General features: G+C 42.9%; 2 protein-coding genes across 5 annotated transcripts; one reads left to right on the forward strand and one right to left on the reverse strand.

The window, feature by feature from the left end:
* Positions 1–6,309: 6,309 nt before the first annotated feature.
* GDF9 (growth differentiation factor 9) lies at positions 6,310–11,505 on the reverse strand. Of its 3 annotated transcripts, none has more exons than XM_007106273.4 (3): positions 11,435–11,505; positions 8,822–9,017; positions 6,310–7,684 (listed from the first exon to the last, which is right to left on the reverse strand). In XM_007106273.4, the coding sequence occupies exons 2-3, from the start codon at positions 8,952–8,954 to the stop codon at positions 6,717–6,719; spliced, it is 1,101 nt and encodes a 366-aa protein (XP_007106335.1). In that variant the 5' UTR covers positions 8,955–9,017; positions 11,435–11,505; the 3' UTR covers positions 6,310–6,716. The 3 variants fall into 3 exon arrangements, with proteins under 3 accessions (XP_007106335.1, XP_007106334.1, XP_007106333.1); XM_007106272.4 differs by lacking the exon at positions 11,435–11,505 and adding an exon at positions 10,223–11,419; XM_007106271.4 differs by lacking the exon at positions 11,435–11,505 and having other exon boundaries at positions 8,822–10,027.
* Positions 11,506–11,514: 9 nt separating this feature from the next.
* Positions 11,515–13,072, forward strand: UQCRQ (ubiquinol-cytochrome c reductase complex III subunit VII). Of its 2 annotated transcripts, none has more exons than XM_007106275.4 (3): positions 11,515–11,608; positions 11,776–11,943; positions 12,592–13,072. In XM_007106275.4, exons 2-3 carry the CDS (start codon positions 11,790–11,792, stop codon positions 12,684–12,686), a joined length of 249 nt encoding a protein of 82 aa, XP_007106337.1. In that variant the 5' UTR covers positions 11,515–11,608; positions 11,776–11,789; the 3' UTR covers positions 12,687–13,072. The 2 variants fall into 2 exon arrangements, with proteins under 2 accessions (XP_007106337.1, XP_007106336.1); XM_007106274.3 differs by having other exon boundaries at positions 11,525–11,617.
* The last annotated feature ends 4,384 nt before the right edge of the window (positions 13,073–17,456 follow it).

Below are 17,456 nucleotides of genomic sequence, written 5' to 3' on the forward strand. Positions count from 1 at the left end.
AATGTAAACTGATACAGCCACTATGGAGAACAGTATGGAGGTTCCTTAAAAAACTACAAATAGAATTACTATACGACCCAGCAATCCCACTACTGGGCATATACCCTGAGAAAACCGTAATTCAAAAAGAGTCATGTACCACAATGTTCATTGCAGCTCTATTTACAATAGCCAGGACATGGAAGCAACCTAAGTCCATCTACAGATGAATGGATAAAGATGTGGCACATATATACAATGGAATATTACTCAGCCATAAAAAGAAACGAAACTTGAGTTATCTGTAGTGAGGTGGATGGACCTAGAGTCCTTCATACAGAATGAAGTAAGTCAGAAAGAGAAAAACAAACACCATATGCTAACACTTATATATGGAATCTAAAAAAAAAAATCGTTCTGAAGAACCTAGGGGCAGGACAGGAATAAAGATGCAGACGTAGAGAATGGACTTGAGGACACGGGGAGTGGGAAGGGTAAGCTGAGATGAAGTGAGAGAGTGGCATTGACACATATACGCTACCAAATGTAAAATAGATAGCTAGCGGGAAGCAACTGCATAGCACAGGGAGATCAGCTTGGTGCTTTGTGACCACCTAGAAGGTTGGAACAGGGAGGGTGGGAGGGAGAGGCAAGAGGGAGGGGATATGGGGATATATGTATGCGTATAGCTGATTCACTTTGTTATACAGTAGAAATTAACACAACAATGTAAAGCAATTATACCTCAATAAAGATGTTAAAAAAAAACCATATGATCAACTCATTAAATGCAGGAAAAGCTTTTGACAAAACTCAATATCCATTTATGATAAAACTCTCTAGAAAGTAGGTATAGAGAAACATACCTCAAAATATAATAAAGGCCATATATGACAAACCCAAAGCTACCATCATTCTCAACAGTGAAAAGCTGAAAGCATTTCCACTAAGATCAGGAACAAGACAAGGATGTCCAATCTTGCCACTCTTATTGAACATAGTTTTGGAAGTCCTAGCCACAGCAATCAGAGAAGAAAAAGAAATAAAAGGAATCCAAATTGGAATGGAAGAAGTAAAACTGTCACTGTTTGCAGATGACATACATAGAAAATATACATACTATACATGGAAAGTAAACATACAATACATATAAAATCCTAAAGATGCCACCAGAAAACTATTAGAGCTCATCCAAGAATTCAGTAAAGTTGCAGGACACAAAATTAATGCACAGAAATCCCTTGCATTCCTATACACTAACAACAAAAGATCAGGAAAGGAAATTAAGGGAACAATCCCATTTACCATTGCATCAAAAAGAGTAAAATACCAGCTTCCCTGGTGGCGCAGTGGTTAGAAATCCGCCTGCCAATGCAGGGGACACGGGTTTGAGCCCTGGTCTGGGAAGATCCCACATGCCACAGAGCAACTAAGCCTGTGTGCCACAACTACTGAGCCTGTGCTCTAGAGCCCGCAAGCCACAACTACTGAGCCCACATGCCACAACTACTGAAGCCCGTGCACTTAGAGCCCATGCTCTGCAACAAGAGAAGCCACCGCACCACAACCAAGAGTAGTTCCCGCTTGCCCCAACTAGAGAAAGCCCACGCGCAGCAATGAAGACCCAACGCAGCCAAAAATAAATAAATTTATTTAAAAAAAAAAAGTAAAATACCTAGGAATAAACTTACTTAAGGAGGTAAAACACCTGTACTCAGAAAACCATAAGACACAGATGAAAGAAATTGAAGACAACATAAACAGATGGAAATATGTACCATGTTCTTGGATTGGAAGAATTAATATTGTTAAGATGACCATACTACCCAAGGCAATCTACAGATTTACTGCAATGCCTATTAAACTACCGATGGCATTTTTCACAGAACTAGAACAAATAATTTTAAAATTTGTGTGGAAACACAAAAGACCATGAATAGTCAATACAACCTTGATAAAAAAGAACAGAGCTGGAGCAATCACACTTCTTGACTTCAAACTATACTACAAAGCTACAGTAATCAAAGCTTTGGAACAGAACAGAGAGCCCATAAATGAACCCACACATGTATAGTCAATTAACCTATGACAAAGGAAGCAAGCATATACAATGGAGAAAAAAGTCTCCTCAAAAAGTGGTGCTGGGAAAACTGGACAGCTACATGTAAAAGAATGAAATTAGAACATTCTCTAACACCATATACAAAAGTAAACTCAAAATGGATTAAAGACCTAAATGTAAGACGAGATACCATAAAATTCTGAGAGGCAAACATATGCAGAAATCTTTTGCCATAAATCTTTGCAATATTTTTTTGGATCTGTCTCCTAAAGCAAAGGAAATAAAAGCAAAAATAAACAAATGGGACCTAATTAAACTTAAAACCTTCTGCAGAGCAAAGGAAATCATTGAGAAAATAAAAAGACAACCTATAGAATGGGAAAAAATAATTGCAAATGATATGGCCAATAAGGGGTTAATATCCAAAACGTATAAACAGCTCATACAACTCAAAGAAACAAACTCAATTAAAAAATGGGCAGAAGACTTGACTAGACATTTTTCAAAAGAGGACACGCAGATGGCCAACTGGTACATGAAAAGATGCTCAACATCGCTAATCATCAGGGAAATGTAAATTAAAACCACAATGAGGTATCACCTCACACCTGTCAGAATGGCTATCATCAAAAAGAACACAAATAACAAATGTTGAGGATGTGCAGAAAAGAGAACCCTCATATACTGTCGGTGGGAATGTAAACTGGTGCAGCCACTGCGGAAAACAGTATGGAGGTTTTAAAAAAAACTAAACAGAATTACCATATGACCCAATGATTCTGCTCCTCGGTATATATCCACAAGGACCTTTTTTTGTGTGAAAAATTTTGTGAAAAATTCTAACCTAGTGTATCAATGTCAATATCCTAGTTGTGACAGTATGCTATAGTTTTGCAAGATGTTATTGAGGGAACTGGATAAAGGATACATGTGATCTATTATTTCTTGCAAGAACATGTGAATCTATAATTATCTTTAAAAAGTTTAATTTAAAAATTCTAAAGGTAATTTAGTACTCATTCAGCCTGCTTATGTAGTACCACCCTAAAATGTATTCCTCCACAGAACGTTCTGTGGTGCTGAACCCTCACTGATGGAACTTAGGGTAATAAAGGAAGTCTCCATTTCTGGTAGGTGATATATTTTTCCCGGAGCTGAGGACATCAGACTCTGTTCTTAAGCACACACAGCACCTGCCCATAGTCAGTGTTCAATAAATATTTATTCAATGAGCTAATTATTTCTGAGAATGCCAAAATGACATCCAGGCACAGGCTATGAACTCCTAACACTGCCTGTCATAGCACTTCAACGTGGAAAGATGCCAGCACCACAGACAGGTCTGTAAATGACTCTGAACTGTTCACAAAGCACTTATTCTTAATAAGATGTCCAAAATGTACAGCTGACTCCTAGCCACATTTATCTAGTTACTCAATTCTTCCATACAAGTTGTATTACGTAGTAAGGTAGAATGAAGAAATTACTGTCAGGCCATCTATAAAATCCTGTTCTTTAAATGGATATTGAAATAGTCCTAGTCTTACTGATAAATCAAGCCCCTTTCCAAAAATTGACTAGTATAAATGGGGTTTGGGAAGGACATCTCCATCAGGAAGTAATTAACCACATGAAGAGAACCTACTTGGCTTGTCAATTCTGGTAAAGGATGAAGTGTCTAAATCTCCAGGTTGTGTTTATTTTTCCATCTATTTAGAGAACAGTTAATGTATAAAACAGCATACTTTTCTACTCTATCATAATCCATTCAGCCAATCTCTATACTTAAGGAATGTTTTGGGGACTTACATCCTCTAAATATTCTAAAGAGTATTTTAAATGTTTTAATTTCATTTCAATTATCATTTTATAAGTTACAATCTCTCCAAAGTTGCAAATTGAAATCAACTACTTAAAATTTTGATACAAACCAAGTTCTTCTGAGCATTTTTCTTTTATCACTTATATAGTCAGGAATATTTCCTCCTTTACCTCGTGAAAGAGCAGCTTAATTTTTCCCACAGGCTGTCTAAATTGAGTTCTAAACCAACTCGAGCAGCTGCTGCTCCTGAAGCTGATTAGTAAAACAAAGTATTCAGCGTAACACAGGAGTTGATTTAAACAGATAAAGAGCAGGAAACTCAGAGCTGAAGGAGAACCCAGCTCCTGACATGGCCCATTGTTCCTTGGTACACTAAGGCACTCATCAAGTTAGGTGACCTCGTATCTCATCTGGACTAAATACCAAAGCTGAATGCACCTATTTAAGGCAGATGAAGCCTCATCCTTGAATTTCCAGATCTAAATCACCGTGGTCCTTTCTCATTTATTTTCTAAATTGGCAGCTTTCATAAGAGTAACTGAAGAAACACAGGTTTCATATGGACGAGGCAGTTGGAAGACTAGTGTATCCTCCTCGATTGTGTAGAAGAGAATCTTTGAAGTTTAAATTCAGCAGATATAGAAGCCCTGCATGTTAACCTGTCCTCTGAATGAAAGAGACTAGATTTACAAATAAAGCCTAAAGGGATGGGGAAGTAAAGCTTACGGTTTTCAAGCTATCATAGTCAGCTATAGCATCAAAACACTGTGCAAAAGTGTTTTAAGTCAGTCAATCTTAGAACTTACCTATACGGATGAGCTATAATGTTTATCTACTCCTAATTTTGGCATTGACCCTAATACTTAACTTCCATCAAAACTACTCCGCCATTTTCTTCTTTTCAAAACCTCTGATTGCAGACTATATTCCATACTCAGCCACAGAACTAGGCCATGAAAAAAAAACACCCCAAAACAACAATAAAGCAAAACAAATTCCCCTGTTTAAGGGAAAAAAATGTCAGTTTAGGGCATTTGGGGAACTATGAGGAATCCTTAAAGTTGATGTAGATTTCATGTGGTCCATTTGAAAACAGCCATATTTAAGGGAGATTTACCTTTAAATAAGCTCAGTTGTACCTTGCCACCATCACTCGGGCCCTGGCCATTCCAAATATTTTTTTACTCCTAAGAATGACAGAGAATGATACAAAACCCTGAAACACCATTTATCTCTTATACTTGCAGCTTCATTTACCCAAGAGTAATGACTCCTTCAAGTTATACAACAAGATTGCAAAGTTATTTGGAAACTAGGCCACCTAAAACTTTTCAGTTCCATTTTTGGAAAAAATGTTTTTTAGAGAGAAAAAAAAATCATGAGCAGATAAATAGAGCATTTAGGACAGTGTGTGCTGGTTTGTAAGGTGTATGCAAGATAGCACCAGGAACAATTCAAAAATAAAGCTAAGAAAACAATTTCATTCCCAACAGTGTCAAAAGAGAATACTTAGAAATAAATTTAATAATGTAAAGTGCAAAACATACTCGAAAACTACAAAATATTTTCTAAAGAAAGGAAAGATCTAAATAAATGGAAAAACTTCTCACACCTGTGGATTGGAAGACTTAACATTGTTAAGATGGCAGTACACCCCAAACTAATCTATAGATTCAACACAATCCCTATCAAAATCCAAGCTGACTTCTTTAGACACTAAGCACCAAGCAAAAATCATTTACAAGAATGAGAAGTACTTGCATCTTGCAGTTACTTTTAGTTTGTAGATGAGGGTTTTACAAACTCTGAAACAAAAAAATCACTGCATCAACCCCGGACTCTGCGCCTCCAGGGCTTTCTCAAGGTAGGTTTACTGAAAACCCACATAAAAGCCCTCATATCCAAACAAGGCCCGCTCTGTAATATAACCTAGTCACTGCCAGCTTAATTTAGTGCTAACAGTGCTATATCCACCTGCAAAAAAAACCTGTCGGGGTGGAGTGATAGGAGCTGAGGGAAAGCAGCAAAAACAACCAGCCAAGAAAAAACACTTCTTGACCTCCTTGCAACGGGTCAGAGTTTTAAAATATATAAAGGAGAAAATACGTTTTTAAAACCTTGAACTCTGCATTTTCTTGGGAAAATTTGCAAGGCTATTTCCTTTAAATAAATGGGACAAATGCTATTGTTTGACATGAGTCAACCAATTTATACAAGCCATCTAAGGAGCAGAGTTAGTACCAATCACTAATACAACAGAAATGGGTTATATTGCATACTCTCTAGTCTAATGACTCTCACTTCGTCAGGATATAGAGAAGTTAGTCTCTCTCACTCCGAAGAAGGGATAGTAAGTGGAGCTGAGACTATCTTTTAGACACATTTCCTCTCCCTCTCAAATGACCATTTAAAAGCAAATCTAATTAAAAACCACACACACAGAAAATTTGCCACTCACAGGAATTTATTGTTCCATTAAATAAGACTATAGCAATCTGAATTGTCTATTTAGAGCTGCAGTTCCATCCAAGATTTATGCTAATTAAGCTTTTTTTTCTTACATCAAAAACAAGACTCCTACAACAGAAAAAAATAATCACTCAGGGGAAAAAAATTTAAAGCTTTCCAAAAGAAGTACATTTCATTTACATTTGGAAATGAGAAAGGCAGCTGTTATCCCTTTACCGTGATAGATGCCACAGAATGTGCTAATCTACACAGGCTCCTCCTTACACAACACACTGCATTACATTTAGAGATTTGATACATGAAACTTTCTCCCAAAGGCACAGACAGGCGCATGGCATTTACTTTGGCCAGGAGACTCACGGTTTTACTTGAGAGGAGCCTATGTTAACGACAGGTGCACTTAGTGGCTATCATATCTTCATATTCTTTATAAGCGATTGAGCCATCAGGCTCAATTGCCAAAACACTCAAAGGGCTGTACTTGGCAGGTACACAGGATGGTCTCGGCACTGAGGAATCGAGCTTCTCATGGATGATGTTCTGCACCATGGTGTGAACCGGAGAGCCATACCGATGTCCGACCGCCCTGGGACAATCCCCTTTACAGTATCGAGGGTTGTATTTGTGTGGAGCCACAATCCAGTTGTCCCACTTCAGCTGACTAAAGCTGAGTCTAAAGTCATGGAGCTCACACTCATTTTGGGGAAAAAGAAACTGTTTGAAGTATTCACTCAGATTGAATGAAGCTGGAACCAGAGGCTTCTTCAATTCAGAGCCGACAGTTTCCTGATCTCTCCGGTGACGGGACGATCTTACACCCTCAGCAGCCTCTTCTCCCATGGGATAGACAGACAGCTCTCTCTTCTGGTCAGGACCCTGTGAAGGCCTCATTTTATAGTGGAGGGAATACCACCTGTGATAAGCCTGAGCACTTGTGTCATTCAGATATAAAAGCAGTGAGGGGGCTACCAGAAGAGTCATGTTAAGTGGACTGTCCTGCACTGAAGGATTCTGCAGCTGGTCTTTCACACACGTAACGTTTACAGACATGTGAATACTCCTCTTGTTGGAGGCCACTAGAGGCTGAAGGAGAGCTGTTACATCAATCTCAATCCATCTGTATTTCTTTCTAAGTTCAAACTGTGAGTGAAAGGTAAATGAGTATGGAACTCTTGGGAGAGTCTTGCTAGAAAACTCTGGCTCTTTTATCACCAGGTTGCACACACATTTAACAGGACAGGGAAAAGAAACGGAGTTGTTGAAAGTGTATAGCAAGACTGACTTGAGTAAATGTTCAACAGCAGTAACACGATCCAGGTTAAACAGCAGGTCCACTGATGATGGAAGGGTACCTGAGGAGAAAAAAAAACAAGCCACCAGTAATGCTCAATACAAATCAAAAGCAACACAGCGTCAGATCAAGGAATTAGTACCTCAGAATGTGCTTCCACCCTTCTTTTCCCACTTTCTCAAGTCTCAAAACAAAAGTTGGGGTGGGATGGGGGTTATAAAAAAAAAAAGCAGGTAACCAGTACCATAACTAAGTCTCAGCACTTACAGCTGGATACTTAATCACCAGCAATTCAGAACAGCTCTGGTGGTGAATTAAAACGGGGAATCATTACATTCTGAAGTTTCAGAATCTTAATAATTTGCTTCAAACATAGAGGAAGCTAAGAAGGAGAGCAGCATCTTTCTCTTGAAGAGTCTCTAAGGGGAAAAATATAATAAAGGCACTTGCCAGGCTTGTTAAGAAAACATTCAAGTCCTTATGGACAGAATCAGTAAAGAAAACAATTGTCTAAGTTAATTTGGAACACTTGAGACCGACAACAAATGGAGGCTCTAAACCCACTAACAAAACAGGACATCGAGGAAGGAGGAAAGGTTTTAAATAGCCACAAAGGACCTGCTGAGTTAGGAGGGTTTTCTGTAAGTTATGAGCTAGTGAATATAGATTCTGTTTTTTAATAGTGCTGCTCCCTTCTCTCACACACACAAGATTGTTGACTAATGCTTTGTTCTTAAAAGGATCTACTGTTCCACATAGGTACTTAAGCTTTCTTCTCACAGAAAGCAACAAACATGGAGAAATATCCTGTTTCATAAAACACACCAACAGCTGAAAGAGATTCTTTAGGCACATATCCAGGCCAGAATTGGTAGAATGAGAAGAATATGCAACTGGGAGTCAAAATACCTCTTTTCCAGTCTTGATTTTGTGACCTTGGACAAGACGCTAACCTCCAGCAGCAGTTTCCCAGCCTTTAGGGCCATTAAGTCTCTTCTGTCATACTAGCCCAGCTTAACCCATGAGGGCATTAGGAAGAAACAATAAGATCAAGTACCAGATTTGTTTGGAATTTGATATTGAGTATCATGCAAAGTAAAATGTAAGTCAAGGAGCAAGGGCCAGATCCTTTCTGTAACTGAAATGCAGAAGGTCTATCTTCTTCCCTCCACCCATTAACCAGTCTGCTCCTACACACCTGTCACCTGGTCCCCAGGAGCCTGCTTGTGCTGGGCACAGGGAGTGAAGAGCCGAACAGTGTTGTAGAGGTGACTTCTGTTGGATTTCGGGATCCCCTCCTTGGTAGCACATGCCTTATAGAGCCTCTTCATGTAGTGCAAAGCTCTGTCATCTGGCTGCAGCCTGGGGGCCTCCGTTTGCCCATCGTACAGAACCTTAAAGAGAGGGGAAAGGAGGCCAGGTCTGTGTCTCCCATCTAGAGGCTGCAGAGAGGACTGAGGCTCAGCCTCAGTTTCCAATGGAGCACTAGCTGCAATCTGAGCTTCTCCCCTAGAAGCCTGAGAACCAAAGCTAATAGGAAAACAGAGCCAGGAAAAGCAGCAAAAACAAAGGAAGAAACTGCTGGGAAGTGCCATGGCTTGGAAGAATTAGCAAGAAACACGTTTCCCCATACCAGTCTTCTTTCTAAAAGCCAGGAAGAGCCTCTGTTGGTCTCTTAAATACATTTTAGGTGTGTGCGTGGGCTAGGTTCACTTCTGTAATCAGACATCAAGGATGCCTAGCTGAAGGTAATTTTATCAGCCGTATGTCAAACAGCTGATAACACCCTATTTATCCAATTTCTCCTAATTAGATACAGATTTACTTGGTTATGTAGCTTTCCTTTTCCTTTTCCCTGGCATTTATTAAAAATCGCTTAAGTTAATGGACTAGTTATGTAGCTGAAAGGCTAAGAGGAATTGAGGAATGATCTTAAAACAAAACCACCCATTTTCTGAGAGAGGTTAGTATTCTTAAAGTGTTCCTTAGGTGCTTGCTGAAACTTCCAAGGGACATGGAAAGGCCAACTAATTATTCATGATGATACACAGATCTGTTGGTATGCAACCTATGGTATTCGGTTTACTCTCCCTCTCTCTTCTCATCACCTCTCCCACTTCCAGGTGCTTAGAATAATTCACTGCATGTTGATTTGGAGGGTGAGAGAAAGTCACAATTGGCATTGAAATTCCAGAGAGCACAGAACTATTAAGTTGCCTAGTTCTCTCAGGCAGCTTAGTAAGGATATGTACTTGGAATACTGCAATATGCTTTTAAAAAGGAGGACATCGCCTTTAATCCTGACTCATTTTTAAATATAATTATCTTGATGCCTTTACTTTGGTCTGCACATTCATCTATACATACTTTAGTTGAAAGGTTTAGAGATGTTTTCAGGTGCTAGAAAATAAATTAAAGTTTTTTTTTTTATTAATCACTCAAATGGTGGTAGAATTTGCTAGGATATTTTTGTTCTTAACTGTTATAAGTATTTATGTTCTTGCCTCTGAGCTAATATCAGGTTAGAGATTATGTTTTAGAAAAAATGAGATGGGTGCACAATGAAGAGCTGAATATACTCATGGTATAAGATACAGACCAGTCTATGCAGTACCCAGGCTGATAAAACCGAGGTATATTTGTAAATTTTTTAAAATAAATTGTTTATTTTTGGCTGCATTGGGTCTTCATCGCTGCACGCGAGCTTTCTCTAGTTGCCGCGAGCGGGGGCTGCTTTTCCTTGTGGTGCACTGGCTTCTCATTGCGGTGGCTTCTTGTTTTGGAGCACGGGCTCTAGAAGTGCCGGCTTCAGTAGTTGTGGCACGTGGGGTCAGTAGTTATGGCTCGCTGGCTCTAGAGCTCAGGCTCAGTAGTTGTGGCGCATGGGCTTAGCTGCTCCATGGCATGTGGGATCTTCCTGGACCAGGGCTCGAACCCGTTTCCCCTGCTTTGGCAGGTGGATTCTTAGCCACTGCGCCACCAGGGAAGTCCTTATTTGTAAATTTTAAGTTCATCGCCGGCCAAGCCTCCCTGGCCCGTGGTTGGTAAGCAGGATTATAAAAGCCAAACTGTTGAATGAGAACTTAGTTCTAGATTACACATGGCCAGCAATTCCATGAACAAAACATTTACAGACATGCTTCATCAAGTGGATAAGTCAGTCAGCTGTACAGGACAGCGGCATCCTTAAGCAGACAGCACTTTTCCGAAAATGGAATCGCCTCCCTCCTGGGAAGTGGAGTGAACTGTGGGCAACGTGACATCCTGCCCGCGGCAGAACACTGTCCGAGAGAAGCCGGCTGCTGTGGAGGTCGCCTCTTTCTTCCCTCCTACCACCACTAACAGCTGTTCATCAGTTGGTGGACTATTACTTGAGGACTCCTGTGGCTAAATTTGAGGAAACATTTTTATTCTCTCTTGGGAAAGTCTACACCCTGCCAGTGGATTCTAATCCGGTGGATGCCAAGAGAAGTCCCAGATCCGTGTCCCTGATTCAGGGCCTGGGGTCGCTGAGGGCTTGAACATAACCGATTCCTGTTCCAGCTACTGGACAAGACCCTACAAATCCTCGAGTCGGCTGCCGGGCGGCGGTCTCAGGGGCGATCTCCACCGCGGGAGAACACCCGACCCTAAGCGCGCGGCCAGCGCGGCCCTCGAGGTCGGCGGGCCCCTGGCTCTTCAACTCTTAGTCCTTGCGGCTCCCGGGAAAGGCGGGAACCGAGGAGAAGCTTGAGAGGCTCGAGAGGGGGCCGCCGGGCCCCAGTGCCCACTCAGTCGCGCTTGGCCCCACCCCCAAGCAGGCACTGCCCACCTCATGTCACTCGGCCTGGGCGCTCCTCTCCCGCCCAGGTAGGACGGCGCCTTCCTCTGGAGACAGCCGGGAACTGATCCTCCCGGAAGTGACCTCACTGCCTCCTAGAGCGGCGTCCGATCCTACCGGAAGTGGCGGACGGAGGCCGGTGGATTACGCGCTGCGGAGGGCGAGGTGACCTCGGTGCGGGAGTGGGGTCCCGTAGTGCGGTCTCGGTGGCCCTGGCGGGGATCGGGGCGCCGTCTAGGCTGGGAGGGATGAGGAGCGCCGGGGAGAGCCTCGGGTTGGGGGCAGCATGTCCGGGGCCTGAGCCCAGCGCCTTTCCAACCTCCGTTCTGCAGGCGCCGCCGCGACCATGGGCCGCGAGTTTGGGCATTTGATGCGGATGCGGCATGTGATCACCTACAGCTTGTCGCCCTTCGAGCAGCGCGCCTTCCCGCACTACTTCAGCAAGGGCATCCCCAACATGCTGCGCCGCACTCGGGCGTGCATCCTTCGCGTCGCGCCGCGTGAGTGCTCTGGCCGGGCGGGGGGCTGGACTCCCATCCACAGTGGGCACTGCGTGTCCCTCACAGAGCACTCTATAGCTCGCCATACACACGTTTTCTCATTGAATAGTCCTGAATGCCGTTGAACTGGTCATATCCTCCCCATCTTATAGATGAGGGAGGTGAGTCACAGAGAACTTAAATGACTGGCCCAAGGTCACTTGTGTGACTCCAGCGTCTCCCTCTGAGGTCATCTTTACCCACTTCTTAGCTATGAACTGTTTTGTGTTAAAGGTGCAGCAGATAGTGATGATAGTTGCACAACATTGTGACTTTGCTAAAACCCACAGAAGTGTACGTTTCAAAATGGTTAAATGATGGTTTATGTTATGTGAATTTGATCTCAGTTATCTCATTAAAATATTTTAAAATGTGCAACAAGGGAGCGATAGGGAAGAGTTGGTCACAAATTTTCCTGGGTAAACCCCTTTCTTTTACACACCTGTAAAAATGGGTTTCTAATGTAACCTTTCTTGATCGTCTCGTTTAAGAGTGGTTTCTTAAAAACTGGAGACAGGAAGGCAGAATATGTTGTGAGTCAGAAAAGAGGACTGAGATCCATGTGTCTTTTAAGTGCTCACTGCTTATTTTCATTTATTATTTTTATAGCATTCGTAGTGTTTTATCTTGTCTACACATGGGGAACACAGGAGTTTGAGAAATCCAAGAGGAAGAATCCAGCTGCCTATGAAAATGACAAATGAGCAACTCATCTGGATAATAGTTCCTTGTCTCTGAAAGACCCTTCTCCGGGAGAGGAGTCTACATTGTAGTGTCTCGAAGACACAATAAACTTATTATAGGCTGCACTGTTGTGATTTTGCATTTTGTGTGAGCAGAGTCCTTGGATGTGACTGCTACTTTTCAAGTTCATGAATTCCCCTCCCCAGCATGAGTCCTGAACTGTTTTGGCTAGTCAGAGTTTGGTGAAGGATTGTAGCTCGCTCCTTGTTGTATAACCTACAAGAATGTAGCTGCAGCTACTCCTGTAGCTGAACAGTTGTGCATGGCATCGACTGTGGGTAATGTTGGCTCCCTGCCCAGTATTTCCATACTGACAATAAAATCTAGTAATTCAGTGTGTCAGGTACTCTTCTTAGCCCTTTACACAAATAAGTTCTTTTAAACCTCACAACTACCTTTGGTTTTTCGGGTTTTTTTCCTTCAAAACTACCTTTGAAGTATCACTATTACACTCATTTTGCAGATGAGGACACAGGCACAGAGAGGTTAAGTAATTTGCCTCAAATTATATACAGCTAGTGAATGGTAGAGCACTAAAGGTTGTGCTCTTAAAGCTGTGCTGTACCACATAACAGGAAGTCAGCTATGAAAGGAAAGGGTGAGGTGACCCCTTTGCCTCTAGAGCTGGGGTCAGCAAGCTGGCTGTGTTTGTACCAGCTTGCTAACAGTGCTTTTTAGCTGTGTATGGCCCGCCCAGAAAGCCTAAAATATTTACTCTCTGACCCTTTATAGAAAATGTTTACCCGTCTTAGAGCCTCTGAATTATCTTTCTAGTGGAAAAGACCCTTTTCCCTTCACCAGGAGATGGTGCAGGTAGGTGTTGGCAGTTTTATGCTTCTGGTTCCCCTGCTCCATTTCTAGAAACTTCGTTTCTTCTAAGGAGATTTCCTGCTGGTCCAGAGCAGCAACTTTCACAGGGCAGCTCAGCATCTGGCCCAGGCCGTGTCTTTCCTTCTTATTCTAATGATTGTTCCTGCCTTTCGGGAACCAAAACTACCTCAAAACAAAACAAAAATCAGTAAGATGGCCCTGACTGTGAGGCAGGAGAAGGAGGTACAGCTGAGACTGACAGACTTGGGCCCATATCCTTTAACTGTTGCTTCCTCAATGTGTGATAAAGGCAAGAAACCCTCATTCCTTAGCTGTGAGCTTCGCATCCATAAAATAGATGTATTAAGACAAAGCCATAGGTCTCAGGTAACAGTGAAATGAGTGGCATGTAAGAGTCTGGCAAGGTGGCACAGGCTTAACAAAGGACAGCAGTGTGATGAAAACTTGTCTCACCAAACATAATCTAATTTTCCTGTTTGGCTTTTTGTCCAAGTTTATTTCCAGGGCTTGCTGCCTGATCTGCAATGTATATGGGTTATAGACTCCTTTGAGAATCTGGTGAAAGCGGTGGACCTGAAGAAGGTGTAAATGCATCCTTAACCTGGCATAGTTTGAACAGGTTCACCGGCCAGGGGAGGATCGATCACTGCCTTGACAGGCCATTGATCTCTGTTTCTTTTCCCTCCAGTTTTAGCCCCAAGCTTCCTAGGGACTATGGCCACCCTTCCTTGTCCCATATCTTGGCTTCATTTTACCCTTAGACTTTTATTCTGATTCTTTTGAGTCCTTTGGAGATATCAGCCCGAAATCAAACTTACCCTTTCTTAGCCCAGACCAGGCACTGAGCTTCTCGGTCTGAAACCTTTATCCCAGGAGTGCTCTACTGAGAAGACTGTCCTATAAGCCCTTGCACGTGCTAAGCTTCTGCTTTTGGATAATATTGTTAAAGGCTGCTTTAAGCCTGTCCCTCACCAAGGGGCTTCCCTCTCTATGCTTGGAGACCCAGAGCTCTGTGTAGCAGGGTCCTACGGGGGGTGGCGTGGGGCTGCTGGATGGTGTGGAATGTGAGTTATAGCTCAGTTCTCCTGTACATGATATGTATAGGATCTGGGATCATTTTATGGTTTATTCTATCTGTAGAAATCCATAAAGAAAAGGAAAATGGGTGAAGTCTCTTAAGAGGGATCACTGTTGTGGGCCTCTGTGCCTATAACCCATCCACCTGGAGCCTCCAGCCAGGGTGTGGCTCCTTCACCTGCTGCTGGGGCACAATCACGTGTTCATTTAGCCCTTTTCCCCAGCAGTGCACCTGCTCCCACAAGGGCTTTTATCTCTGGTCTGCAGAATGCGGCAGAGGGGACTCTTCCGTCGGCCAACACAGTCCCAGAGATGCAGGCCCAGAAGTCCGTGCCAGTTCTAGCCAGCAATTGAGCAAATACACTTTGACCCTTTGTTGAAGTTTTACCTAGAAAAGGCTTTCCACTTCAGAGACTTTCATTTTTCATTAGGCATCTCCTGCTCAGGGGCAGCAAAAAAGTTTCCAATTACTGTCAAGCCCTTCATGATCTCCCCTCTACCTGGAATGTGTTTCAAATAGCTGCTCATGTAGCTACACACTCTGTCTCCCATTTCACCCTAGGCACTTAACCTCAGAAACAGAAAATCCCTCAGAGTTGTATTCAGTTTCCAAGCTGTAAGCTATCAAACATGCTTCAGTCTCACTTTCTTCTTCTAAATTAATCATTTGAACCCCCAAATGTCAGTGCCTGAGGGGCCTCAGAGATATGCTCCCATCACATTGACAGAACAAGAAACTAAAGCCCAAAGAGGGGCAGGGCTGGCATCTGGTCAGCTACCCTACCTGGGCCCCCGGCTCCTGCCTCCCAGCCAAGCATTTCTCCTTATGGCCGCCTAGACCTTTCTGCTGGAGGAAGGAACATGTACTTTGGGTTGATTCATTCAGCAAAATACTTGATTGTAGAGAGCCCCTGGACTTTTACAATTTTTATTTTTTAATGTCAGGAATAGGCCTTGACAGCTATTCAAGGGATGTGGGATGGCTGTGGACAACTTCGGTCACTTCAGGTTAATGCTGTTTGGATGATGCTTTGCTTTTAAAAGTTTGATTTTGCTCCGTATTTAAATAAAACAACTACAGAGTTCGTAGACACATGAAATACTCTCCCTCACAGTGATTCTTTCCACAGGCAGTAACTAATGGATCTTTTCTCTTGGGAGGAGGGATGGCATACAAGATAGAGGCTTAAGGGACTTCCCGGACGGTCCAGTCGTTGAGACTCTGCGCTTCCACCGTAGGGGGCGCGAGTTCCATCCCTGGTCGAGGAACTAAGATCCTGCATGCCTTGCGGTGAGGCCAAAAAAGAAAAAAAAGAGGGAGAGGCTAGAGCTACAAAGTCTTCTGCAGTGTTGTCACACCCATGATGATGAATAGTCCTTCCTCTCCCCGTGCAGAGGGGGCCCGGGGCCTCAGGCCCTTATCCTTGACGGTTTTATTGGCTTTATAATACAAAAGGCTACTTTGATTTTCCTTGAAATACAGGAAGGCAGAAATGGAGGATTAGGAGAAAGTGTCCGTCTTTGGAATCAGCACTTTCCAAATCCCATTTGGCACATCAGTCTAGGCTTGTTAACGGGAGGCTGGCACTCAGTCCACAGACCCAACTGGCTCTAGGATATCACGTTGTTCAGTCTTTCACTTACTTAATCAGATTTGTGTTCTTACCCAGTGTTCACTAGGTCACCACACAGCCTCTTCTCCACCCCACAAAAGTTCTAGTTAAGCCCCTACTTGGGGTCATTCTGTATCAAAGCTCAGGAGTAAAGGGAAGGAACAGCTAACTAGTCTCAAAATTGCAGGACTGCTTAGGTGAGTTTGGCATAGTTCTGCTTCTCAATGTTCCTTAAGTGCAAGCAGTGGTATCTCCCTCCAGGCCTTGCATGGTCCTGAGAGGACTGGAACCAGGCAGACAGATCTGTGGAGTCACACCCCGCCCAATCCCAGCTCTGAGGCCCACCATACCACCCTCTTCTCCCTTGGCAAGAGGATTCGTGACTGTCCTGTTCCACCTTCAGCTGTGCCACATCCCCTCCACTTTTCCTTGGGGAACAGGCAGGCCCTCACCACATATCCAACCTGTGAAGATGAGAAGGGCTTTGGGAAGAGGTAACAGCCAGGTGTTCAGGGAGACACAAAGCAGAAAAAAAATCTTGTTGCATTTGTCTTCTTGGCTTTTCCTTCCAGGTTATAGGAAAATCTGAAGTCCCATATATCTCCTTACTCAGAATTCACACCTTTCCCCACAAATTTATTAAAATGTCTACATCATTTAATGAGTACCCATAACTACTCATGGTTTAGGTACATGCTCTTGCTTGGTCTAGAAACTTGTGTTGGTTCCTACTTTAGGTGACAGTGTTTTGGGCTTTGGAGAGATCTCAGCCCTATGCCTGCTTCCCTGAGGCTGCTGGAAGGATGTGCTCTGTAAAAGGCACAGTCAGCTACTGGCAAGAAAGCTAGTAATTCAAGGTTGACAATGTTTATCACCACCATCAAGCTCTCGCATTGATTTAGGGGCCCCTGCTATCTCCTCATTCACATTTTAAAAAAGGAAACAAAGTCAACCTATACTTATTCATTCAATTCACCCATGATTGAAACACCACCAGTCAGTCCTGATTGCCCTTCCCCTGGGAGATGGCAGGTAGGCCAGACTTTGAACTTTCTGCAGCTGGGTTTCCATTCTTTGCAGAGATGATGTGGAACAAATAATTAGGGTGATAGTCCATCTATACAAATGGGGATCTGGGGCACTTGTAGACCATGCTTGCTGAAGTATCCTCCCACAAAAGGGAGATAAGGGCCTTATCCAATTGCCTGT

The sequence above is a fragment of the Physeter macrocephalus genome, chromosome 8, assembly GCF_002837175.3.
Source record: "Physeter macrocephalus isolate SW-GA chromosome 8, ASM283717v5, whole genome shotgun sequence".
In the NCBI taxonomy this organism is placed as follows: Eukaryota; Metazoa; Chordata; class Mammalia; order Artiodactyla; family Physeteridae; genus Physeter; species Physeter macrocephalus.